Raw genomic sequence first — 17,270 nt, 5'->3', positions numbered from 1 at the left:
TTTTTTGGGAATTTTTAGTTCAAGAAACAGTGATCTCTCTTCTTCTTCATATTCTGCATTGAACTAAAATTTCTGTTTGTGGATAGGCTTAGTATTACTTAACCTAAATTTTTAGATCAATTGTAAATGAAAATTTGACCAATAAATTGTCTAAAATTTGCAGTTTTTTTTTTTACCCAATATCATTCAAGTTTCTCCCATTTTTGCTATACTTAAAAGTTTAAAATTTGTGCTCATCAAAATATTAAAAAAATAAAAATAAAAAAATTTAAAAAAAAATTGCATTCTAGTTAACTTAATTAGTAAAGTTTCTTATCTTCGAAAAATAAAACATGGTTCAAATCCCACTAAAACCAATTTGTGTATTGGCATGATGATACAATGCAATTCTCATAAAGCAAACCCTCATTTGTTCAATTTTTACTGTATCTACAAAAAAAAAGTTTCAAATATTCATGCAATTGTCATATTATTAGTTGATCACATGATTCTTTATCAAGATGGAAATTGCTTTGAATAATGCTGTAAAAATTACAGATGATTGATCAAATTCAAAGAATTTTTTTATAAAAAAAAAAAAAAATCAAAATTTCATTTGAAAGATTTTAGGTTTAATTAATACCAAATAAGTGCCAAACTAGCACTTTGTCAAATACCAATCAATCAAAAATTCCCAAAAAATTCACTAATTTTTTCAAGTAGTATTCCAATTCACACGATGTTATTTTGTTAGTCCTAACCTATTACTTAGGAAAGTGCCAACCACATTTACACTTTTGGCAAAAAGAAATACGAAAAATTGATGCCCCCATAACTACTTATATATATATATATATATTTCAATTTACTTAGAGCAGCTCATATGGGACTCTAGACACAGTATTATGCAATACCCTTCACGATTCAAATTAGCACACTCTCATGCATAACTCTTCACCCCAAACATGAATAGTTGTTCAAGACATTGAGGATGAGATTTTAGAATACTTTGTGTGAGTGACCGCAACCATGGCCTCCTGATTTTTCTCATTGGGCATAACCCGCGAAAACGAGTGTGATTGTGTTGGTCGTTCAAAATGGTTAATGCATTGTTAGTGTTTTCCTCTAGATTGAAGGTTTTACATGGAGTCGGCACTTATTTAAATAAAGTGAAAAATAAGAAAACTTATATTGAAAAAGTACCTCGTTGTATTGATATATGTGAAAATTTACATCAAATAATGTAATAAGAAATTACAATGCTCTTGTCCTAGTTATAATCTAAAAGATGTAGAATTATATGGAAAAATTGTTAGTCATAGAACCCTTGATCTTGGTTCAGAGACTAATTTACAAGATGGAAAGGAATTAGGCACCTATCTCATTTGGTAAAAATCAGTTTCTTAGGAAAGGGTCATGTTAAATAATTCAACCAATATGTAATACAAAACATGTTAAAAGGCATAACTTGAAAGTAAGGATAAATAAATATTGAGGCATTTTATGTAAAGAGAATCATAAACTGAGACATGTTAGATATCAAAAGAGATGTATAGAAAGCATAAACTTAGGACATGTTCATCCAAGACTATATTATAGAAGACAAAGAATTCTTAGCCTAGATATGATCATTCAAGCATGTGAAAACAAACTGAATATCAGACATGTTCATCCAAGTATGTTATGGAAAGGAAAAAAAATTAGCCTAAAAGTGTAAGGTAAGCCTATTATGGAAACAAAAAATTAGCCTAGAAGTGTTCATCTAAGCATGTGAAAAAAAAAAAAAAAAAAAAAAATGTTTAATGAGTTAGGGCTGAGTTGGAAATTCTGCAGAAAACGCAATCTGGTCGACTTTCGATCGATCGAATCTATTCTTCGATCGATCGAGCCAGACCGAAATGCCCCAATACATCTACAGTCTCTCGATTCCAACTTTACAATAATTAAACAACTTTGAGCACACTATAACAAGACTAAACATATCGTTTTGATCATGGTTTGCCAATATTACAAATTAGAGTTCTAAATACATAAATTCCTAAACCTTTAGAACCTAACAAAGTGCATAACCTAAATTACTAGCCAATATATTAGACATCCAAATTTTAATTATGACTTAATCAATTTTAAGTTAATCACAATTATGGTATGGAACTCAATACTTGCATGGATAAACTTAATTGAGCAATACAATAATGTAAAGGACAATAGGTAAAGAGGAAGAAAACCCAATATATGAAACACCAACTAGGCAACTACTTATACAACACGATTACACTCTAAAAAAGTAACCGGTAAGGCTAAAAAGCACCACAAACATTGAGAATTCCTCAAACTGACCAAAACCCATGTAAAATTGCCAAACACCCATCACTAAATTTACCATCAAACATATAAAACAAGGTATCACAGGTACATTTCCAAGTACTTATAAATCACCATTCAATGGGAAATAAAATAATTTCCCAGGTATATTATTATTTGCCTTATTTTCCCAACGAGCATAATTACATCAACATAGTTCAAGAAAGTAATCAAAACCCATATGGCTAAAAAGCACAACACACACTTTGAGAACTCATTAAACTAACCAAAACCCATGTCAAGTCCCCTTCACTTAAATTCCCACAAAAACAAAACTCTGTAAAAGAAGTCCAAAAAAATCTTATTTGAAAATCTTACATAGCCATAGGTACATAGAGCAAATAGTTGTCAACATTATATAGAACAAATAGATGAAATATAAAAGAAGAGAAAAAAAAAAAAAAAACAAAAAAAAAAAACAAAAGAGAAGAAAGCATACTTCTGGCATCAAATAGTGATGATAAGTAATCTTAGATAGTGTGGAAGACCATTTCTGCTTTTGTAGTAATCAATAAATCCTTAAATTCTGTGATTGTGACGAAGACATTGAATTGCTAAAATATTATATATAGATTCATCATTCTTATATACCGCCTTGAGGGATAGCATTCCATCACATCTCTACTTCATAGATGAATCATTCAGCTAAACATCAAAATGGAACATATTAGGCCATTGAAAGTTCCAATAGCGTTGAAAACACTATGAACGTTTAGACCCCCAAAATACAAATTACCAATTCAAGATTTATATCAAATAAAGTATGTGCGGAAAATTATTATAAGCTTATGCCAGAATTGATAAACAATTTAAACCAAATAAAATCACATCCACAGAAAAAATTAAATGGCAATGATTAAGAGAAGAGAGATGCAAACACAAGGACAATATAGCGACGTGTTATTGAAGAGGAAACTGAAGCCCTCGGCGTAAAACCTTTCCGCCGCCCTCTAAGCGGTCAATAATCCACTAGAAAATGAAGTTGGGATATATGAACAATAATAGACCCTCCAAGCCTAATCTACCCAAGTACCTAAACCGTCCAAGTTTTTTGCTCCAACGAGGTTACACCGAACTTTTGTCTTTTCTAGCTTACCGGATTCTGCTATAACCCATAGCATCAATCAATAACCATTGATCCCTTCTTAATTGCTTCCCAAAGCACCAAATAGCCTTCTCACAAATATGGGTATGGTGAGAAAAGGATTTGGGTAAGAACCTCTCAAGGATGTAACAATGGAGAGGATGAGAGTAAAGGAATTTGAAGAGTCTCTATGTAAAGATTGTGGATGAATCAATCTTGTTTTTCTCTAGGGTTTCTCTCTCAAAATTCTCTTTGGAAGCTCTCTACGTTTCGTGGGTTTAAGGGGTATTTAAACTTGGGTGAGAAAGGAATGTGAAGAGTCAATTTCTTCCAAACAGAGTGGTCTAGCGGCTTGGCCTCGCGACTTGACTGAATCACGAGTTCAAGCCGTGAGATAACAGAATGGCCAGGCTGGACTTTTTGTCCTGTAGTGCTCTAGCTGGCGCGACTGTTCATCTTCTCGCACGCTTCACTCATGTGCTACGTTTGGCGGCTTGCCAATCGCAAGTCACCCATGAATTCCAGCCGCGAATCTCTACATCTTGCACAATTTTGAGCATTTTTTCACACTCTCTCACTTTCTACCTTTACATGATTCCCACCTAAATACAGGGTTACTAATTGCTAAATTACAAGCAAATTTAGCACGGAATAAAGCCAATACAATGGTTGGTTAAATTCAACCTTACAGCTGTAATCTTCTATCCTCTTCAATCATGTGTGTAAATTCAACCTCTCCTCTAGGCCGTAGAAAATGAGAGTTCTAATAGGTAACAAGATAAGAGTAGAAGGGAGAGAAGAAAATGTTACATGGAGTTAACAGTAAATTTTCGTAGTATTTGTAGTAGTGGGTAGTGAAGCGAGGGAAGGGGCAAGGGAAGATTTGACTAATCACAAATACTACAATTTTATGAAAACGAAAAACATCACAAATGATTCCCCAACACAACATTACAAAAATTAAATCTACCAAAACCCACTAAAACACCCAAAAATTTCTTAGCAAGACCCAAAAAAGTATCAGAAAATTCTCATACCCACATCAAGCACTCAAAACCATTGAAACACCTATAAATTCCTTTGAAACAAACCCATTCCCACGCAGACACACAATTGAGAGATTAGAGAGAGAGATAATCATTTCTACAGTTAGAGCGAAACATCGAAAGGAGAGACCACCCATGTAGTGGTGGCCAACTTTTTTCGTGGCGAAGCAAGGAGGCTCCACCATGTTCACCTCACTAGCCTTATCCCTCCACGTTTTCTCTACTCTCCATAGCCTCCATCTCAATTCCATGCTCTCCAATTTTCTCTTCCCCGATTCCCTCTCCACATTGACCACGCAATTTTTGCTTCCACAAGACTTAGTCACCTAGATCTTCGATTCAGGTTTTGATTTTTTTGTACTATGAGTTTTGTAAATGGAGGTAAGAGAATTAGGTTGTTGCTAGGTAAGAGAATTAGTTTGTTGCTGGGTTGAATTTTCTAGTTTGGTTTTTGTATTTTTGGACTATGAGATTTGATGATTGATGGGGGTTTTTGGTTTGTTTTCCTATGGATATTTTGAATCTTTTGGGTATGCTGGAGATCAGTTTAATTATGGGTTGTTGGTGGTTGTGAGCAGAGAAAGGCGGTGGCTTGGTGGTCAACTTAGTCGACTGGTTCCAATGGTGGGTCGTAGGTTGAATTTGTTGTTAAATCTAGTGATGCCTTGTTCATTGTGTTTAACTGCTAGTTTTGAATTTTTGGTTTGTTTATCATGTTCATCTGTAGAGTTGTTGTGTTTGGATTTGGGTTTGGGTTTGGGTTTGGGTTTGGGTTTGGGTTTGGTTAGATTTGGGCAAGAAAATGCTAGAAAATATGGGTTTGTGTTCTTTAGTGTTTTTATTGAAGATGAACCAGTTCTAAATTCATGTAGTTTTTGGATTTTAATTATGTTTTTTTTTTAAGTTGACACTTTAAAAAAAAATTAGATGATGATGTGGCATTTTTAAATATTATTTTAATGGTCATGTCAGCATTTAATGTGCCAACAATGCACTCCGTTCGCCACAGAGAATACTTATGTTAAGTGAATAATAGTAGGAACCAAAATAGATCGCTTTTTCATTTAGGGACTAAAAGCGGTAAAATAAAAAAGTAGGGACCAAAATATAAATAAAGTCAAAATGTAAAGACCAAAAGTATATTTATGCCCAAAATCTTTCGCTGATTATGTTGATTTGGGAATATCCCACATACAAATTCTTCTATGAGTTCTTTGTATTTATCTTTTTGTTATTTGAGTCAAAATAAAATTTGAAATGAATATATATTTTTCTCAAAAATTAGGGGGGGCTCGGTCAGTCAGATTTTAGTAAAATTTATGAATTTCTCAACATTATTTCAACGCAATTAATGAAATTTTGATAAGGTTAGGACTTTTATGACTTGAATGAAGTAGATTGTTAGAGAAGAACTAAATCTTTTTTTTTTTCTTTTTTTATGAATAGAAGAACAAAATCACTTAGACTTACAATGTTTATATATTTATATGATTTTAAAAGTGAAGAGTGAAGATAGTGTAGAGTTCAGAAATGAAAAAAACGGGGGTGGGGGGGGGGGGGAATTATTGGTTACTCACTTGTGGTTTAAAAAGGGGGGGGGGGAATTACAGGTTACCCACTTGTGGTTTGCCTCAAATTTATCTTACCCATCCGTGATTTTATTTTTGACACTTTACCCACCTATGCTTCACTCCGTTATTATTCCATAACCCACCTCTATTTCAGACGTTACTCTAACACATAATTTATCAAAAACAAAAGCCAAAACAGATCAAACACTCATCATTCCCAAAACACACTCCCATCCAACATGCTCACCAAACTAAGATCCTTGATGCCATAATGCAATGTGCTTGAGATAATGGACCAAGAACCATTTGGGTTTTGATCGTGTAAGTAAATCAAGGAAGAACGAGACACAGATTTTGGGTTCATCTGTTACAAATCATATTTTTTTTATTTATTTTTGGTACTTGATCCGTTTGTTTTCTCTTGATTGGGTGAGTTCCTGACTTTGTGAGCTTCAAGGTTTGGTTTTCTTTTACTTTCATATGCTTTGTTCATCTGATTTTAGGTAGATCCCTTCAATTTTTGAAACCTAGGGATTTATTTATTTTTTTTCGAAACTGGGTTTTTGCAAGGACGATTTACATGCAAATCTACGTTTTTGTTTTTGTTTTTTTGTTTTTGTTTTTTGTTTTTTTGTTTTTTTTTGGTATTCATCGATGTGGGGCTGTTGGACCATAGGATTAGGCTTCCTTCATCAATGTGGGGCTCCATGACCCTAGGTCTATAAACTTGTACTTGTATCACTGTGAGGGAACTTGATTTTCCTTCACATGTCACGTTGTTTCGATTATTGCTTTTCATGAGTAAAAATAGTATTGATTATTGCTTTTCTACTCTCCCTTTCCATGGATTTGTCTCCCAAAAATAGAACAAAAACTTTTAATAATATTGTCTATTTCTATGTTGTGGTTTGTGTGGACCACAGGACCACATGATACATACCCAAGTGGTTACTTGAAATAGTTATTTTCTACTTCAAATGATTAATTAATGACATTCATCTCTAGGACTTTTCCACATGCAAGCCCATCTCATCTGCTGGTATATAGTAAGGGAAATTGAAAGACAAATTTGACTGCCTAATAATGCAATAACCTATAATAGATTATACTTTTCCACATGTAAGCTCATCTCATACTTTATCATGTTGTGTTGTATTTTATATGCAGATGGTTGACTTGACATTCAATTTTGAGATTTATCATGGTGGCTAGTTTATGTGGAACCCAGATTTGGTATATTTAGGAGGCAGTATTTCTTTTATCAATGAGGTTGACCCCGATAGACTTAGCTTACTTGAAATACAAGATATTTGTGGTGATTTGGGGGCAATTAGTACAAGTAGATTTCATTATCTTATTCTTAAAGTTAATTTGGAGCAAGGGTTAAGGGTTGAAAACTGAATGTTTAGTTCTGTTTTCAGCCCATGATGACTTGGCTTTGTAGGAATTCATGCACTTGGGTTCTTGAGCATATAAAAGAAATATTTTATAGGCATCATCAAAGAGACAGAGAGACACACGCATAACAGGAGTTGCTGCGACATTTGTGATCCTAAGGTTGTGTAAGAAGCTACTTTTAGTTCATCCAAGCGTGGATTGAAGAACTTTGCAAAGCTACAACAATCAAAAAGGCTGCTGTGGAGTTAGTTATGGATAGGGAGATTCATGCAAAGGATAAATCTTCTACAAGATCAAGTCCAATTGGGGATTAAAGCTAAGACAAGTACAACTAAGTAGGTTCTACTGTATGTAGGTACTTTAGGATAGGCTTGTAGGGTAAGATTTATTGTACTTGTAACTGCTTTTTTCTTATTTGTGGATTCTTCGAAAGTGGTGACTTGAAATTCACTCGATAAAGTTTTTCCTGTTTCCCCGTCATGATCAAATCACCTGTGTCAGACTTATTTCCACTACACTTAATTTAGTTTGGTGATTTGATTGTGCTTTAATATGATTTGCATGTAATTTGACTAATTAATTAACTCGAAAAATTAGATTAATTAACTGGAGTCAATCTATAACCCAACAAAGATTCCATAACTAAAAAATAAAAAAAAAATAAATAAATAAATAAAGAAGCAAAAGTGCAAGCTACACGCCCAAATTTTGGGTTCTTTGGAATTTTCTCCCTAAAGTTTCATAATTTAAATTTTACCTCCTAAAGTTATTCTTTGTTTACATCAACAGCACATTCATCCAAATTTTTTCTTAAGTGTCACATAATCTTGCCTAAAGCGTTTAATTTGTCCAAAAAAATGATGAAATGTAAAAAAGAATGGGTAATTGTCCTACATTGCTTAGGAGATTGTGTTGTGTATAGTATAACTTATCTCACACTCCCTTAAAAGTTACCATGACTTTTGAGTAGAGTTGCAGTGTGTTTTTGTGTTAGGACCTCTTTCTCTCTCCCTTCTGTGTACATGTGTGTGTTTGTTTCTAAAAAAGAAGAAAAAAAATAATTATGAAATTGTTAAGATGTAAATAAAGTTGTTAAAATTCTATTTCAGCCTCCAACGTGAGTTTAGAAGTTAGTTTTAACACTTGTTTTAGTTATATAAATAACAAACCCTTAATTTGTACATTGTTTAATTTTGAGGAATTGTATATTGTTTAATGAATTCAAAATAAAAAATAAAAAATCTCTAAAAACAAAAAATTTCAACTCAGAAATTTTTTCAGCGTCTCCTCTTAAAAAGGACGACAAGCTAAAAAAGAAACGGTGGGAAACTAATTATATTGAAGTTATACCAAAACACCTTTGCTTCCAATTCTAATTTTCCTATCGAGCAAAAGATAGAAAAAAGAAAACATTGCTTCTCTTTTTCTAATATTGCACAATTAAACCTTGTGAGATGGAGAATCATTTGTTTAGCAAACTGCATCAAATCTCCCCATCTTTACCTTTAATTAATTAGTCTACGCAAGAATCGTAATTTTGGAAAAAGTCAAATATTCCATTTTAGCTCGAAAATCTCCACTAGAATAGGAAAACACAAAAGACAAAATCTCTGACTATAAATATAGGAGCAAGACAGAAAGCGAGAGAGAAAGGAAAAGCAGTACTGCATACAAAGAAGGAATAAAAAATGGTTCGAATTTGTATGATCACCCTCTTCCTTCTAGCTACACAGCTTCATTGGTCATTCACTCATGGTTCTAGTGACACAGTTAGAAAGGTGAATATATTTTTACAATTTGTATGAACAATAATAATGTATATTATTTAATATTATAATTTCCTTCATATAATCAGAAATTTGTTTTTCTTTACCACATAGGCGTACATTGTGTACATGGGAGAGGCACCGCAATCAAAAGCCTCTGCTACCGATCTTCATCACAACTTGCTTTCTTCAGTTGTTAAAGAGTAAGCAGGATGACAAAATATCTAAACAATGCATGCTTACATCTACTTATGTTTAATTCAAACAATAATAGTTTTTCATTTGTTTCTTACATGGAATAGTTTTTTTTTTTTTTTTTTTTACATGGAATAGGCTTCTTTTTTTTTTTTTTGTGGTAATTTATACCGGGAATAGTTCATGTAGAAATTGGTAAATGAAATATAAAGAGAAGAGAAGGAAGAAGAGAGAAAACATTAGAGTTTACATGATTCGGCCAAATGGCCAACATCTAAGAGACGAGCTCAAAAGACTATATTTTCTCATACACCTTTAATGATAGTAAATTACAATAGAATCCATATTTATAATAGAATTACATACAAAAGTAAAAAATAATCTTAATTTGAATTACACATTAAATATTAATTGTCTCAATCCCATGATTTTCTCTAGCAATCAATCTCTTAATTTGTTCACTAATCCCAAAATTTTCTCTAGCAATTAAAGTTGATTTGTTCTTCACTTTCATGGAAAGTAAATTATACATTCCAACCGTTCAACATCATATATAACAAATTCGGTAGGTATAATTTATACAAGGGTCAAAGATTTGGTGATGGGGAGGGTTCCATAATGGCTATAGGACTTAGGAGCTTATCAATATGTATAGCATCGGGCTTTTCTATGTTATAAAATTAGTTTTTAAGGTGTAATCCATATATGATATAACATCACATCTAGCATGCAACAAATTGTAACACTTTTTCCCTCTCTTATGTGTGTATTTGTTTCTCAAAAAAATAAATAAATAATTGTTCCACATTGCCCCACCCTCTCTTAAAGGTGTTGTGTGTTGTATAACTTGTCCCACCCTCTTTTAAAAGCTACCATGGCTTTTGAGTAGAGTTGTGGTGTGCTATTGTGTTAGAACATCTTTCCCTCTCCCTTGTGTGTGTGTTTGTACTTTGTTTCTCATAAAAAAATAAAAATAAAAAAATAAGTTGTAACATTTGGGTAGCCAATTAAACGATTGAGTATTGCCGTTTTTCAGTGATCATATTGCCCAACAATCCAAAATATATAGCTACACAAAGAGTTTTAATGCATTTGCAGCAAACCTTTTGCCACACGAAGTTGAAAGACTACAAGGTGCACAATAAAAACTTCATGTTACACATCATTTCTTTTTCTTGGGTTGATTGTCTTATGTAATTTATATACATATATGCATCAATTACAGAGAACGAAAATGTGGTGTCGGTGTTTCCTAGCAAAATGCAAAAACTCCATACCACAAGATCATGGGATTTCTTAGGAATGCCTCAATCAGCGAGAAGAAATCATCAAATTGAAAATAATATTATTGTTGGTGTATTAGATACAGGTACTAAGTTAAGATTACTTCTCATAGAGTTTTGACTTTTCCATGTAACCTGTCATTGTGGAGGAATTTTAATCACTTTTCTAATCTTTCCATTCTCTTCCCCTTATTTTTTAGGAATTTATATCGATGCTCCAAGTTTTGACGACAAAGGATTTGGACCTCCTCCATCAAAATGGAAGGGTACATGCCAAGCCAGAGGCAACTTCACTGGTTGTAACAAGTAAACAATCTCAATCTCTCTCCTAGATTGTGACCTACCACGAAACAATGTCTAATAACACAATATTTGATTAATTAAATTTTTTTTTACAATAGTTAACATGACGATGCACAATAAAATAATTTTATTCCAATCACAAAATATCATATCAACCATTTTGAAAAAAGTGTTGTCTTTTTAAATATTACTTCTATACATGCATGGATGTCTCATTTAATTTCCAAGCCATTTACCATTTTATGCAACAAGGTAATAGGTGCAAGGTTCTACAACCACGCTTCCACCACTCCCCACCCAAATCCATCCCCAATAGATGAGGATGGCCATGGCAGTCACACTTCGTCCACCATAGCAGGTGCCTCAATAGAAGGGGCAAGCTTATACAGTTTAGCCAAAGGCACAGCTCGAGGTGGGGTTCCATCAGCACGCATTGCAATGTACAAGGTGTGTTGGGCCGATGGTTGCAGTGATATAGACCTTATGGCTGGACTGGATGATGCCATTAATGATGGAGTTGACTTGATATCAATATCCATCGGAGGAGATTCAACTAGCTATTTTGACAATCCCATTGCGATTGGTGCCTTTCATGCAATGAAGAAGGGGATTTTGACAACATGTTCAGCTGGGAATAACGGCCCAACTTTGTATTCTGTGCAAAACACAGCTCCTTGGATATTGACTGTTGGTGCTTCTGGCATGGATAGGCAGTTTAGAACTCTGGTTAAACTTGGAAATGGCATAAAAACTGCTGTAAGCTCCTTTTTTTTTTTTTTTTTTTGGTTGAGAAGATTGCTGTAAGTTACTTCTTTCTAATATTTGATGAGTCTTTGAGTTCTATAATATTTAATAATGAGTCTAATATTTCTTCATTGATTTGTGTGTGGGTTTCAAAATATGTATATGATTTTAACATATACATTTATTGGTGCATTGTATAACAGGGACTTTCCATCAACACGTTTTCACCAAATAAACGGATGTACCCTCTAACCACCGCGGTAAAAGCAGCCAATGGAAGTTTAGAACAAGATCACTTTCCCTGGTAATTATAAGGAATTTTAACTGATGCTTTCCCTTGACGTGATAGTCCCTTTACAAATATAAGTTCTTGTGGGATAAAGGGAAGAAGGGCAAGGATTGAGTTCAAATCTCTAGAATGAGTTTCACACATATACACTTAGATTATGTTAGAGTATGATTATTATTTCAAATTTGATTGAAGATCACCTAAAATAATATATATTCAGAGTCAAACTGTTAATATTAGTAGCACTAATCAATTAAGAATTGGACAGGTTGTGTGATGAAGGGAGTCTAGACACGAATAAGGTCAAGGGAAAGATTGTGCTATGCAAAGAAGGACTAATTCAAGATTACGTTAAGCAAATAGGTGGGTTGGGGGCTATTGTATCTCTCCAACAGCTTCAGATACAGGCTTTACATTTACCATCCCTACTGCCTACATTGATGCTAATGTTGGTGACAAAATTGAAATATATGTTAACTCAACCAGTAAGTATGGGCAACCAAATATATATATATATATATATATTTTTTTTTTCATTCTACCTATATTTATTTTCTAATTGATATTTTAACTTTCTTTACGGATTTTTTTTTCATTGGTAAAACTTTCAGAGCCCCTCAAGGCTGTCATATATAAGTCTACAGCAGTCACAATGCCACTACACCCTTTGTGGCTTCCTTTTCATCCCGAGGTCCGAACACAATCTCTTCCACCATAATTAAGGTAACCCTTGCAATGATTACCATAATAGGCATAAATTTGTGTATTCTTTTTTTAGCATATACACTAGAATGAGGGTTTTAAATTATGTATGATTTGCAGCCGGATATTGTGGCACCTGGAATAGATATTCTGCTGCTTACTCAAAACTTTCGTCAGTTTCTGGGGATCTTGAAGACAACCGGTATTGATGTGTATAATATAATTTCTGGAACATCAATGGCTTGCCCTCATGTGGCAGCTGCTGCTGCCTATGTCAAATCATTCCACCCTAATTGGTCTCCTGCTGCAATTAAATCGGCCTTAATGACAACTAGTTAGTCCCCTTAAATTCTCCCATTTAAACTCATGATGTGTCAAAGATTAGTGCCCCTTTACAAGAACCACCACTTGAATGGTGTCAATTAGAGGTTATTAGTGTTTAATTGAAATTCTCCAATGCATCACATTGCTCATTGTTTACCAGCAATGTTGTTAATATTTAACATGCCAATTGGTTTAGAGTAAATATTACACATGTTAATATATATCTGTTGTGACAACTTAATTCAAATCTTAATTGTGATACGGACTTTCTCCGTGATTAATGGAGATGATTATTTTCTAATAAGAAATTAATGATATTCATGTTACGAGTGATTTTAGAGATGCTACAAATTTTATTGCACTACCCTTACAAACTAGTGTGACACTATTCACAAAAAAATAATTTAAATATTTATTTATTAGTTATTGAAGTTGCACCACTCAAATTTATAGTCACCTTAGGGTGTTAAGCTCAAGTAGTAAAATTTGTAATGAGCTTAACATATGTATTCCCTCTGTGTAAACACATAGATCGAGATATCATCCCATACTTCCCTAAAATAAGTTTTATATGAAAATTAGCTAGGCTTTCTGAGTGTTTTATAATTTTGCTTCCTAATTGATGATCAGCATCTGAATTGAAAATCAAAGATGTCCAAGCTGAGTTAGCCTACGGAGCCGGCCAAATTGACCCGGTTAGAGCACTGCATCCCGGTTTGATCTATGACATGTCAAAGTCTGACTACATCCGCTTCCTATGTAATGAGGGTTACTCCGGGACAGCACTAAAAGTGTTAACTGAAGGGAAAACAAATTGCTCAAGTATCCCTGACATTGGAGGACATGATGCCCTAAATTACCCATCCATGTATTTGCAACTTAATAGCGCTAACTCTAGTATATCAGCCATCTTTCATAGGACAGTTACAAATGTTGGCTTGGAAAAAGCTATCTACAAGGCAGTTGTCAAGGCGCCAGCAACTCTCAAGGTCACTGTTGTTCCGAAAGAACTAGCTTTTAGTCACTTGTACGAGAAAAAATCTTTCATGGTTGTGATAAAGGGGCCACCGTTGAACAATATTTCCAGTTTATCAGCATCACTGGAATGGAATGACGCTAAACACAGAGTTAAGAGCCCTATCCACATTTTTTTGGGCATATAGGTCAAATTTTTTTTGGGCCGATATAATGTCTAACAGTGTAGAGCTTGGCAATCTTTTCGTGTAAATCGTATATGTGTGCAAGCTTGGAACAAGTGGGGAACGCTTGTTATTTAACTCAGTTTTTTATGTGAAGTTTAGCTGATTTCAAATTTGCACACCACAATTTAAAGTTATTGATACTCTAAAATCTAAATGCATATTTTGCCACTATTTAATGTTTTTTTTTTCTCTAAGTAATAGAAAGAAACAAAGTATTTATAATTTACCATTTTGTTGTAATCTAATTCAGCAAAAATGGGATTGTAGATTTGGACTCTATAAAAAATTTTGTGACGAAAGAGAGCTCCAGTGATATATAGCTCATTAGATAGCTAGATTGAGCACTAAAGAACAAGAGATTTAATTAAAAATTATCTCTTACAAAAAACTCCACAGCTGATCATCCCACTAGAGCAATTTAGATTGCCTTACTCCAAATTCTCCAAAGAATTGCCTTCTGTGAACTGACCAATAAATCCTTGACAAAGAGGCATGAGGATGAAAATTCTTTGTCGCCACCCAAAATCTTCACCTTACACACATAGTGAAGCAGTCACGAATGCATCAGCAGCAACTAAGTGTCCAGCAGCATCAATATATAGCTCCAATGTGTAATCGAATAGGCTTAATGATGTAATTAAATTAATATCAGTTTGTGCAAGAATTAAGAGTAAGTTACAGCCATGTGGCAGTTTGTTCTTGTTAAATTATTTTTATAAAAATAGTAATATTTTATATTTACTAGTTAAAGGCCCGTGCGTTGCACGGTTTTATCATAAACTTATAGAATATACATTTCATTTGATAAACAATAATCTCTCAAATAATTATTATAATAATAAAAGGAAAAAATTGTTTTGGATAATAACTATCAAATATACACTGATAACACCTAATAAAAAATTATTATTTTTTAACCTACTAATTGTGCTCAAATGAGAATTTTGTATCTTTGGGAGATTGTTGAATACCTTTGTGTACAATATATTTTTAGTATATACTTGTTCTTGTTTGTCATTGTTCTTTATTATAAAATTTTATGATTGATAAAAAATCATGTCAAACCATATTTAATGATTGATAAAAATAAATAAAAATAAAAACTAAATGGACAAATTGACTTCTTTTATAGATCAAAGTGTACCACTCTAATAGTTAGCTAAAGCTACTTCAATCAGGAAAAAAAAAATCAAATTGTTATGAACAATTTATAATCAAATTTATATCAAGACATGCTTAATTGTAAGTTAAAAAGACTTTTCTCTAAATCAAAATTGAGAGGATGAAAGCAATATATCACTGTAAGGACCTGATTGGAACTCCTAGCCGAAAAGTGTGAGGACTTAGGCCCAAAAAGCCCAAAACAGTAAATTTGTAGAGAATGGATTGGAAAACTAGGTTTTAATGAATTGAGCAACAAACAAACAGGTCTTGATGACCAAGAGAGGAAAATAACGAACTTTTACTGAGGAAAAACGTCCTCGGATCAGTCTGATGAGACTGATTCTTATGTATTGCTTTTGAAATTTGATTACAAGTCTAGTTCTAGATTGCTATAGTGTTTCTCTCTTGATTTTCCGATCCCCACCTCACGAAGGGTCTCTTACATTATATAAACCCCCTGCACCATCTTGATCCTACACTTGTTGGTCATTTGAGTCTTCACTTGAGTACTTGTCCCATCAGACACGTCCTTTGGCTTTCTATGAGTTGTGGTAGCCAAGGTGTTAGGATTATATCAAGTGCAATGGATGTAATTGAGAATGGGGAAAGGTTGGTACGGATTGTAGTGTTAATTGATTGTAATTGTTAGTAGTAACTGATTGTAATTGTTAGTAGTACAGCTGGCATTAGTCAGTTAGATCAATTCAAAGTTAGTTAGTGGGCGGGAAGGATATATAACCAAGATACCAGGGTTGTACTGAGGCATGGAATAAGCATTCTCTTAATTCAGTTTCTTCCTTATTTCTCTCTGTTTTAATCTCTCTTCTTTTGGAGGACCAGCTGACCTCGAATCCAGCTAGATATTTGAATTCCATTTCTCTGTTCTTATCACAAGGTAGCACTGTTCAGGGGTCTTCTCCACATAAATGTAGCCAGAAAAGTAGCTGCAATGTATTCAATGTGGTGGTAGCAGCTTTCCCTTAGATACCTCTAAGCTCCCATCCTTCTTGTACATTCATATCACCCCATCAGTCGATCGTCTTGGAAGGCTACCTTGAGTGATGAGATATGAATCTGATCCTTGCTTCACTCATCCAAGGAGATAATCCTCCTCGGATCAACTTTCTTAATTTTCCTGCTTGTATTTTTCTCATGGGGTTTTGAACTTAACACCCCTACTGTAGTTTATTCTCCCTTGGACAAACCAATGCCCTCGGACAAAGCCCAATGCCCAATATATGATTTTGGGCCGTTATCCCTACAATAGCCCCTCAAAATTCCAGTTTTTCCCTCTCATCCGAGGAGAAAAAGTGGAGTTTTGATTTTTAAGAGACAAAACCATTCATTTTGTTGGTTCGCACGTGTGGAATTACCGTTTTGCGCGTCCCATGATTGCTACTAGTGCTTTAGAGCTTGTGATGCGTCATTAATTGCTCCAAGCGGCACTTTGTCCCCCGCATCTAACGGTGAGACGCAAATCCTATGGCTGCCATTTCTTCTTAAATTTTGAGAGGGATAGCTCCCACTCAACTCCACCCCCTATATAAGGGACCCAGGGAGATCATTTCCCTCATTTCATAAGTCTTCAAATTTTCCAGAGATTCACAACTCTCAAACCTTCACGGCCTCCTAAAATTCTAAAGTCTCCCAATCCTTTTTTCTAAAAAATTCAAACCTTTAAGGAGTTTTTGAGGCAACCAACATCCTTACTCCGATAAGTTTCCTTTTTTCTAGGTTACTATCTCCTCGACCAATCTCCTCGGCCTTCCGCTCTTTACTTCTTTTTCTAAAAAACTTCATATATTTCCCTTTAGTTCGACCAAATGGGTAGGTTTAAGCACTTAGTTGACTCTCCC

At 34.0% G+C, this 17,270-nt stretch overlaps 1 protein-coding gene across 1 annotated transcript; it reads left to right on the top strand.

Annotated features, from left to right (window-relative positions):
* Positions 1–9,072: 9,072 nt before the first annotated feature.
* On the top strand, positions 9,073–14,479 carry LOC111984687 (subtilisin-like protease SBT4.15). Its single transcript, XM_065766448.1, is given in 15 exon segments — positions 9,073–9,220; positions 9,323–9,411; positions 10,440–10,537; positions 10,629–10,772; positions 10,887–10,993; positions 11,239–11,745; positions 11,937–12,037; positions 12,291–12,415; positions 12,418–12,507; positions 12,634–12,671; positions 12,674–12,745; positions 12,845–12,872; positions 12,875–12,930; positions 12,932–13,058; positions 13,679–14,479. Coding segments are annotated over 15 exon segments (2,205 nt in total). The 5' UTR covers positions 9,073–9,130; the 3' UTR covers positions 14,212–14,479.
* The last annotated feature ends 2,791 nt before the right edge of the window (positions 14,480–17,270 follow it).

This window comes from Quercus suber, unplaced genomic scaffold, assembly GCF_002906115.3.
Source record: "Quercus suber isolate HL8 unplaced genomic scaffold, Cork oak 2.0 scaffold_705, whole genome shotgun sequence".
Classification (NCBI taxonomy): Eukaryota; Viridiplantae; Streptophyta; class Magnoliopsida; order Fagales; family Fagaceae; genus Quercus; species Quercus suber.
This window is presented reverse-complemented; position numbering and strand designations above follow the sequence as displayed.